The following is a 10151-nucleotide window of genomic DNA, read 5'->3' as shown; positions in this document are numbered from 1 at the left end:
AAAAGTGATTACCGCTTAGGAGTTCAGAATATGTTCTATACCCAAGCAATTAACTTTGTAGGCACAAACACATATTCCAACACCTTTTCCACAAATTTTTTCCTAAAAGGCCTCTCAATTTTTGCTCGGTAACCTACCTATTTCTGGTACTGGTAGCAATACACAAACTATAAAAAAGAAGTGTTCTACAAATCAATTATTCTAAAAAAGATGCTAAAAGCGTGGAAGAAACGATTCCAAAATTGCTAGAGAAGCGACCGACGGGAATATATGATTTGAATTATTCGTGATATGAGAGCAAAATTGTCCTACTGCTCGAAAAGTCATTAAAATGGAAACGTAACTAAGATTTTGAACGCTCTGTAGCTAGTTAATAAAATTGTATTAGCTTATTTATGTTTAGATGTAAATGATAGTGTATAAATAAGTGGGAAAGGAAAAATTCGCTCTCATGGAAAGTGCTGACATGTTCAATTAGGATAAAAATTTAATTTTCTATTAGTGAACAACGATGAGTCACACAGTCCCTACACAAACCATTCAAAAGAGCTTAAAAATTATGTTCAATGCCAGTCGTACGATAATTTCTCTCTCGGGTTGTGCAATGAGTAGAACTATTACAGGCACAGAAAACACGTAAAAACAAACCAGAAACAGAGTAAAATCACCAAACATACTTATTAAAAAAAAAAAAAAAATTGAAATGAAAGTAGCAGATACTACTCTGCAAAAAGTCCTTGTAAAAACTCGTAATTAAATGAAATCATGTTGAGATTTTAGAATTTAATTCAAAAAAATTTTGAGATAAGCTTAGCTTGTACTAATAAACAAAAAAGGAAATACAAATCAGCAGTCTAAAAAGTTCGCTGCCATCAGTAGCTCCAAGGCAACTTCAGGGGCAATCGGGAATTCAGGTATTTCGGTGGTTGAGTTGGTATACTTGACCTTGTACTGAAAATAGCAGCACACCTTCTGAAGCACATGTGATCTATAAAAGAAGAGACATACAATAAACAAATTCAGAGACTAATGTGTCGGATTAGTTGCATAACTAGACTACAGTTAAGGTAATAATGACTTGTTAGGGCTTCAAAACATCATTGATTAATATGTTTTTAGTAGGTAATCAAAGAAACTAGACAAATTTTAAGGAAGACTTCAGTTTTCTCTGTGGGAATACGAGTTTTATTTTTAGGCAATAAAAATAATAGAAAATTGGAAGCAGTAAGGTATTTACAGTATTCTTAGATGGGACAAGGGAAAAATCAGTCCTCCATGAGGCAGCGTTTTTCCCTACATTTTACAGATTCACAAATTAACCTAACTACACAAGAATCAATGATAAGATAAAAGAGGTCAAAAACGCTTTCAGTGCAAATTTAAAACAATAGTTTTTGTTGTATGATTTTACCCATAGATTCTAAAAGTGGTCAGGATATTTCAATTACACACAGTTTTGCTCAGACATTGTTACAACAAAATTAAGAAGTTTTGCAATGTTAGTGAAAAAATTCTTAAACTGTCAAGAAGGTTTTCTTATTAAACTATTTATTCTACATTAAAACTATCAGATTCATTATTCCACCATATTTTCCCAAAATTTTTCAATGATTTTTCCTTTTTGTCAATCAAAGACAGAAGACACTTCACAAAAGAAAATTCATAACGCATTGAGAAACAACTGAGGTTGCAGATTCACAAAGTTTGAAGTAAAGAAAACTTGACAAAAAGTGATCATCTCCCGAAAACCTTAATAGCAATACTATTGAAAGATTTGGAATTATTTGTGACTAGAAGTTGTGTAGCTAGGAGGGGGACTGGGGTAAAGCGCCCCTCCCAAAAAATAAAAACATATAAAGGTGCTTTATTTGATTAAATGACTATGATTTTCAAAAAATGTTCTTCTTTCTTTCTTGTTCCCATCCAAAAAAGTTTGACTATTTCACCAAATATTTGATATAGAAGAGGACAGAATTAGCTTAAACTTACGGAATTTCTCTGAAGTTTACTTCATTTGTTTCATTTTCCGAAAATTGGCCAGGTCCACTGAGCATAGCTTTTATTGTTCCACTGGTCAATGCATATTCCCGTTTAATAATAAATTCATGTCCATCAGACGAAATTAGCTTAACATATGGTGAATCAACCCCAACTAAACCACCAAATGGCTCATCCATCTGAAATAAAAGTCAAATTAGATCTAAAACTATACAAAAAAAATGTCTTGCTGAAATGCTCTTGCTTAGAAGAGCGATTTTTACAACAAAATTATGAAGCATATATCCACCCAGCCAAAACTTAAGTAGAGGAAACACAAGATCCAATAAAGGGAAAGAATGTCCCTGGTACTCAAGATAAAGCCCATCTTCAAGAAAGAGAGAAAGGACCAAGCCCATAATTATCACCCTACAAGTCTTACTTCTGTTGAATGCAAGGTCCTTGACAGCATCATAGATGAGGCACTGGTCTCTCACCTTGAGAAATCAGTCACTTTCAAAAAGTCAACATAGTTTCCGTTAAGGTCGCTCAATTGATAAAAACCTCATTGGATCATGTAAGACTCTTGGATGATGGCTTTCAGGTGGATGTCATATTGCTTGATCAAGCAAAAGCCTTTGATAAAGTATAGCATCAATTTCTTCTCCTGAAAATGGAGGCTTATGGAGTGCATGAGGATATAGTTCCCTGGATTGAAGCCTTTCTTACTGGAAGAACTCAGAGGATAGTAGTTTATAATGCCACCAGTAAAACTGTTTATTCTGATGTAATTCCTGTTATTAGTGGAAATCCCACAGGGCGCAAACTTGGGGCCCATGTTGTTCAGCATATATATTAATGACTGTACAACTCACCTAAAAAACCCCTCTCAAGTCAAGTATTCTCCTCATCCCTTGCAAGTACTAGAAGAGGTCACACAAAGAAGCTGCAAGTCCTCTGCCATCAACGTGAGCACTGGCAATTTTCCTCTGTATGCACTGTCACTTACTGGAACAACCTCTCTGAAGCCACCATCCAGTCCCAAAACATAAATGTGTTTAACAAATGAGTTGATCAGGACTGGGCCAATATAGAGTGTAGACTAACCTGGGATGCCAGACCATAGTCATGTCACACCGCCAACAAGATATTTCCCAGGAGGCTCATCACCACCTTATCAAGCTGGACCTGTGATTTGAGGTAATTTAATGTACTAAAAAAGACTTGATCTAAAATAGAGCAAGTAGTAACAGCAAAAAAAGAACTATAGGACCCTGGAACAGTAAAGATTGCATAGTGCATTTTGCAAAAGCTTATATTTTACTTTTGAAGGAGGGACTGCATTCAAATTTTTACAGAGAGACTGTTTGCTTTATCTCAGCTCACTGTACACTGGCACAAAAACACACATGTGCCAAGGAAACTTTGAGCAGAAGTTTGAGGACTTGTTCCCTGATTCAAAGAATTGTGCATAGGTTAAAATAAAATAAAGAGATAGGGTGACTTTAGGGAGCCAGGAGGACAGTGTAGCTTCTAAAATTTAAAATTGATGCAAAGCTATGCAATTAAGCTATATCATGGCTAAAAATTTAGTTTTTCCCAACTTTCCTGACATTGACAACTGGTAATTTACTTGTAAATTATATCCTAAATATGGTTTCAAAATTCATAATGTGGAACTTCTGACTTCTTGTGAATTTTCTTATAGATTTTAAAACATCATATACTTATTAAATATTGGAAATTCTAGGCTTGCAAAGATCTGGAGTAGCAACTTTTTTAAATGTAGATGGAAAGTATATCCATAATCTCAAGATTCCCCAATATCCTTCTAACAAAGTCAGATACAGCCTAACACTACATACAATAAAAGTAGCAATTCAATAAAATTTTGGAACACGCAACTAATGTTTTTTTTTTACTCTCTTTCTAAATATAATAATTATTTCACTTCTGAATGCATGACCCCCCCCCCCCCTCTGATGGTCCTGTATACAGCTCTAACTGATGTATTCCTCTATTTTTTTTGAATCAGTTGATGCTTTCTTTTCTTTGTGAACAGACTCCTTGACCCATTAAAATCATTAAGGTTATATCTGATTGTAAAACAAGTTCCTATCTTTCAGATGTTGCATATAATTTAAACATAATTTATGCATGCAGATAACAATGGAGGTAAACATGCTAATCTAATTAATAGAAAACTTCTGTATATTCTAAAGCAAGAATTTTGTTGTTGAAGCATTTGCTCTTAGTTTTGTACAAACCTATATCCTAAGATTATTCATGGGATCATCAGGATGGAGGGGTATTTTCAAGTGAAACCATTATTATATATGGACAGCATATAAAAAAAAGCATCAAGTAGTGTGTTCACTTTGTCTCTACATTAGTAACAGAATAATAGATATATAGAATAGAATAGGTTTTATTTGCACAATCTCTTGTAGTCATAAAACTAAATGGCGCTTGTGCTTACAAAAAAGAAAAAAGGATTAAATCAAACGACAAAAAAAATCAGAACCCAAATAGTTTAAAATCAACAATTGTTATACTTTGATACAGAGAAAGGGATGAATGAGTTGGAAAAACGATTTGTGCGTGAAGGAGGTGCTGCTAATCTGTCAAATTTCTTCAACCTAGTACTTCGATGTTTCACTAAAACTGATGGTAGTATTGATCTGTATTTATCACTTCTGAGAAGATATTGGCCAAATTCAAGGATCAAACTGAGACAACGCTCTTGAAGAGAGGGAATTTGTAAAGTGGATAATGCTAACTTATATTTGGTAAAAGCATTGCACAATATTATTTTGACTGCTCTTTTTTGTATTGACTCAAGCTGGTCACTTAGGTAAATAGTGTTATTGACTTTTGGGCCCCATACAGGACATGCATACTCTAAAATTGGTCGAATGTAAGTAAGATAGGCTATCCTTAGTTGTGTCACTGAAAAACCAAATCAACGCATTAGTGTAAGTGTCCGCATTGCACTATTTGCCTTTTTGATAATTGTATCGACATGGAGGCTGAAAGAGCAGTCAATGCTAAACTTGACACCAAGCACTACTGCCAAAGATTCACTAGGATAAGGAGGAGGAGGGCACACAAAGTCTCTCTTCAGGGGATTAAAGCGAAGGATTTTAGTCTTTCCTTCGTTGATTTGGAGGCTGTTTGCAGTACATTCATCTTTGAAGTTGTTGATTATTTCGTTACAGAATTGGGGGACAGCCTCAGACTTCTCAACAATGTACTTCAGTAGGACTGACAAGTCGTCTACATACTTAAATCTTTCTTCATAGCTGGAAAGGATGAAATTTATCACTGCCAAAAACAGTAGACTAGCGAGCTTAGTACCTTGTTGGGTTCCGCATGTAAGCTCGACCCATTTGGAGTCGGTATCTCCTGGGAAAAGACTGTAAACGCACTGATAGCAGGCTTGTAAAAAATTGATCACTAAAAGGAGAATATGTTTTTGCGCACCCATGGTGCGTAGATTTGTGATAGCAACAGAATGGCGAATAAGATCAAAAGCCTTTTGGTAGTCTACAAGGAGAAGGTCGACTATAGCACTTCCTTGGTCGAGCCACTTGACAATGAGATGGTACATCCATACTAAATAAACAGTTGTGCTGCTGCCTCTTAAGCATCCATACTGATACGGGTCTAGATGTGCAGAGACCTGTGACATAAGTTTGTGGTAAATAAACATTTCTGCAACTTTAGAAAGGTTCGGAGTTATTGATATAGGCTGGAGTTGATCACAAGATTTTGGACACCTTACTTTTGGAATAACACGGACATATGCTCTTTTCCAAGCACTAGGGAATACTTGCTGAAGGAAACGTTGGTTGATTATAGAAGAGAGTGGCTTAGCAAGAAAAATGGCGAATTCACGTAACAGCTTTACTGGAAGCTCACCTGGGTAGGATGCACAGTTTGCTTTCAGTCTTAGGAGTTCCTTATAAACAGTGAATTCAGAGACCTCACATACGTCCTCAATCTCTGCACCAGCAATGATAGTATCAATTTCTGATTTGGTGATTGATGGAAATGAGGTACGAATGTCAGCAAAAAAAGAATTGACTTCATTAGCTGAGGTTAAGGTACCGTCCTCTTTGAGGAGCCTTAGATCTCTGAGTGTTGTCTTACCGGTAAGTCTTTTTACTGAGGAATGCCATTTGTGGGGGTCTATTTTGAGTAAGGGAGTAATTTTATCCCTCACATACTGCCTCTTGGCACGCTTGTTCAGTTTAACAATATGATTATGCAACTTGGCTGAAGCTACAGTATCACCAGCAATATGAAGGCAACAATGGGTTTTTATTAAATTCTTTAGATCATTGGTTATCCATGGTTTATCAGTGTCACTCACAGTAATGACTTTTATGGGAAAACAAGTCTGAAATTGCTCCTGAAGCAGAGTATTCAGCTATATATATAAATATAATATATTTACTATAATATATTTGTAAGTAAATATATATATTTACCATAATGTATGTATCACAGTTTAGATACCAATACAGCTATGAAAATTCAATTTATTTTTGGGAAACAGAGCATTGTAGCAATGCTAGCAGCTGGAGACAGGAAACTGGCATTGGTATATAAGCTGTGGTCTGAATCTAAAAGTTGGAGTAATTCATAGCTTACATACCAATATTTCAGAGCTATGGTGTCCCTGCCCATGGTGTTGTAATACAATCTACATGTCAGAGCACAAGCCTGGAGGAGCTGCCAAGTTCAGAGCTCTGTACCAAAAGCTTCTCATGGGCAAGATAGGAATTTTCATAACTGTATTGGTATCTAAGGCATCTAATATAATAATGTATATAACATAAATATTTAATAATGGTATCTAATATATATGAAAAAAAGGTTTATCTTAAAACTGAGTATTCAATTTCTTTTTCATTGATTTTAGTCTTTGGAAAATGCAATTCCTGTTACTTCATCAGAATTTTAAGTTATATCAGGGTTTTTTCTCAAACTTAAGAATTAATTTTAGAGATATTCAAAACCTTACAAATTAGGATGAAAGTGTGAGGCTCAAAGCACTTTTTTGTGCTTCATTGGAGCAAAAGATCTGCTTTGCTAAGTTTCACTTTTATAGCACAAAGATTGTTAAAGATCATCAAGGTTTAGTCCCCTCTAGAGGGAGTGAAGAGCAGCTCTGGATACACTGGAAGTAAATGCTTTAAAATATATCCCCAGGAGATTATATGCATGCCTGACAGTTTTGTTCACATAACTAAGCTACTTTCTAAGACAGGCTAAGCAAAAAGCCCCTAGACCTGGAATTTTGTAAATTTTCAGTGGGCCAAATAGGCTAATTTAGCTAGGATGAGAGTGAAAATGTCATTAGATGTCTTTTATATGCTTTTTCTAACTGAAAAAGTGCTTCTGGGGCTAATTGCATCTTGAGTTCTTCAAGTCCCAAAGGTATTTCATTTTTGTAACTATACAAAGAAGTTATCAACACTAGTTAAATGATTCAAAAATGGTTAAAAATATATCATTCGTTTGTAAACAAGTTGTTCATGAGCAATATATTCCAAAAATAATCATTTGTAACAATTCAAACCTCATTTCTAGGAAAAATCAAATATAAACTGTTTTCTCACTGTTCTAATTTAACTGTTGATAAAAATAGGGTGAAATTCTAGTTGATTAACTTCTTGCTATCTCAGAAATGGGTTAGGTTGGGAAAATGAAACTTTCAGGAATGGGTCTACAGGCTAAAGTATGTCCTGGGAAGGTATTTTGAAGTACCCACCTCTACTCCTTCTCCCTCTAGAGGCCCCTGACCTTTGATGACCTTCAAAAATATGTGTGTTATAAAAGTAAAACCTTGCAAAATAGATTTTCTGCTTGAATGAAGTACAACAAAATTGTTTTCAGCTTCACAACTTTGCTCAATCCCAACTTATATGGTTTTAAGGATATGCAAATACATTTCTTAAATTTCAAAAAAAAACATTGATATGGCTCAGAATTCTACTCAAATAACAGGAATTGTATTTTCAGAACTAAAGGCAGAGAAAAAGCAACTGGTAACAAAAAATTAAGGTAAAATGCTGTTTTGTCAAAATTTCAATAGGTATAGACTATCTTGTAGGCAAATTTCAGGGCTCTCTAGAGGGAGAAGGAGTGGAGGCGGGTACAAGCCCTGAAAGTTTCATTTTTCTAACTTAACCCCTTTCTGAGATAGCAAGAAGTGACTCAACTAGAATTTTACAAGATAAAATTCTAGTTAATTGACTTTTGGCTATCTTGGAAAGGGGTTAGGTTAGGAAAATGAAACTTTCAGGGATGGGTCTAAAGGCTAAAATATGTCCCGGGAAGGTATTTTAAAGTACCCATTTCTACTCCTTCTCCCTCTAGAGGGCCCTGAAATTTGCCTACATGACAGGTCTATACCTATTGAAATTTTGATAAAACAGTATTTTACCTTAATTTTTTGTTACCAGTTGCTTTTCCTCTGCCTTTAGTTCTAAAAATGCAATTCCTGTTAATTGAGTAGAATTCTGAGCCATATCAATGTTTTTTTGTTTTTTTTTCAAAATTTAGGAAATGTATTTGCTTATCTTTAAAACCTTATAAAATGGAATTGAGCAAAGTTGTGAAGCTGAAAACAATTTTTTTGTACTTCATTGAAGCAGAAGATATATTTTGCAAGGTTTCACTTTAATAACACACATATTTTTAAAGGTCATCAAAGGTCAGGGCCCTCTAGAGGGAGAAGGAGTAGAGGTAGTTGCTCCAAAATACCTTCCCAGGACATACCTAAGTCTGTAGGTTCATCCCTGAAAGTTTCATTTTCCTAACTTAAACCCTTTGCAAAATAGCTAGATGTCATTAACTAGAATTTTACCCAAAATAATACTGCATTTTCCCAGTGCCAAAATCAATAGAAGTGATTATTACATTTGTAAAGAGCATAAAAAAACATCAAGTGGTAGCCTATGTTCACTTTAATGGTAAGTCAATAATATGAACTGTAATAGGCTACATTTACCTAACTTAGTAAGGATGAAAATGAAAACATCACTGGAAGTTTATATGTGCTCTTTAACAATTCATAAAAATACTTTTGGGGCCCCTAAAGGAGCAAGATATAATTAGCCTCAGAATCAATTATTGAATTATGAAAGAGCATAAAAAAGGCATCAAATGACGTTTTCACTTTCATCCTAGCTAAATTAGCCTAAATGGCTCACTACAAAGTTACCTAGAATTTTACCTAGACTTCATGAACAGTGGCAGTTCTAGATCTGTGCAGGAGGGCAGCAGAGGATAAGATATATCCAAACAAAAGGAGTTCAATAAATTTCTCAAGAAATTAGAAGCCCAAAAATGACCACTTGTTTGGGACAGCCCAGCCTACAAAGCCTTTTTAAGTCCGCCGAATTGATATTAATCTAGCCTAATATGTAACTCATCGGAAGAATTGGCTGGAGTAGCAAAACTTACAGGTTGATCTTCTCCAGCCATGTTCAAAGTTTTTCCAATCCAAATTAAGCTACGTAAATCTTTTGTTTCTTCTTCAGAGCTACACTCTGACTCTTTTTAACAGAGTTGCCACTTAATAAAAAGTTTTCAAAATGCACTTATTTACTTTCTTACTTAACCCCCATTCTGTCCTTTGACCTTAGTTCCTCCTGTGCCGCCAGAGGCGCCCAGTGCATCCAGGAACAGCTGCCAATAATCCCGCATATGTGCTGCTGCCCAGAAGTCTTCCCGGTGGGATTGGACTATCGAATTGATAAGCTTCAGGCCCTGCTGGTATGTACGATTATGTGCCTTTTTCAGTATACCTCTTCTTTGGGTTCCCTCTGGTTGCAGCACGAGTACCGTTGTGGGAAGTCTATCTTCCGCCATACGGAAAACTTGTCCTAAGTAGCGCCATCTTCGTTGGCGTATGACAGCTATTATAGGGGCTGATGCGTTACAGAGCGAACTGTCTGGTTAGTTATTTGGTCCTTCCAGTTAATGTTCAGTATCATACGAAGACAGTTGTTCTCGAAAGCGAGAATCCTCTTTTCTTGCTGTTGGTTCAGTTTCCAGCATTCACACCTATAGAGGAGGGCAGAGAGGACGTTAGTGATGAATAGCCTAGCCTCACTTTCAGTCTCAGGGAGTATTTTTTCGATTGCTAAACTGCCTTAAGT

The 10151-nt window shown here is 35.6% G+C and overlaps 1 protein-coding gene across 1 annotated transcript; it reads right to left on the bottom strand.

The window, feature by feature from the left end:
* Positions 1-768: 768 nt before the first annotated feature.
* On the bottom strand, positions 769-9612 carry LOC136031422 (elongin-C-like). The gene is made up of 3 exons (XM_065710990.1): positions 9454-9612; positions 1990-2177; positions 769-988 (listed from the first exon to the last, which is right to left on the bottom strand). Exons 1-3 carry the CDS (start codon positions 9472-9474, stop codon positions 847-849), a joined length of 351 nt encoding a protein of 116 aa, XP_065567062.1. The 5' UTR covers positions 9475-9612; the 3' UTR covers positions 769-846.
* Between the last annotated feature and the right edge of the window lie 539 nt (positions 9613-10151).

Source organism: Artemia franciscana, chromosome 9, assembly GCF_032884065.1.
Source record: "Artemia franciscana chromosome 9, ASM3288406v1, whole genome shotgun sequence".
NCBI classification, from domain to species: domain Eukaryota; kingdom Metazoa; phylum Arthropoda; class Branchiopoda; order Anostraca; family Artemiidae; genus Artemia; species Artemia franciscana.
This window is presented reverse-complemented; position numbering and strand designations above follow the sequence as displayed.

Excerpts from the sequence above, each read along its gene's own strand:
- LOC136031422 (XM_065710990.1), bottom strand. The coding sequence starts at position 9,474 with ATGGCTGGAGAAGATCAACCT. Across the intron at positions 2,178-9,453 it reads TGGCTGGAGAAGATCAACCT|ATGGATGAGCCATTTGGTGG; the intron begins GTAAGTTTTGCT and ends CTTTTATTTCAG. Across the intron at positions 989-1,989 it reads GTAAACTTCAGAGAAATTCC|ATCACATGTGCTTCAGAAGG; the intron begins GTAAGTTTAAGC and ends CTTCTTTTATAG.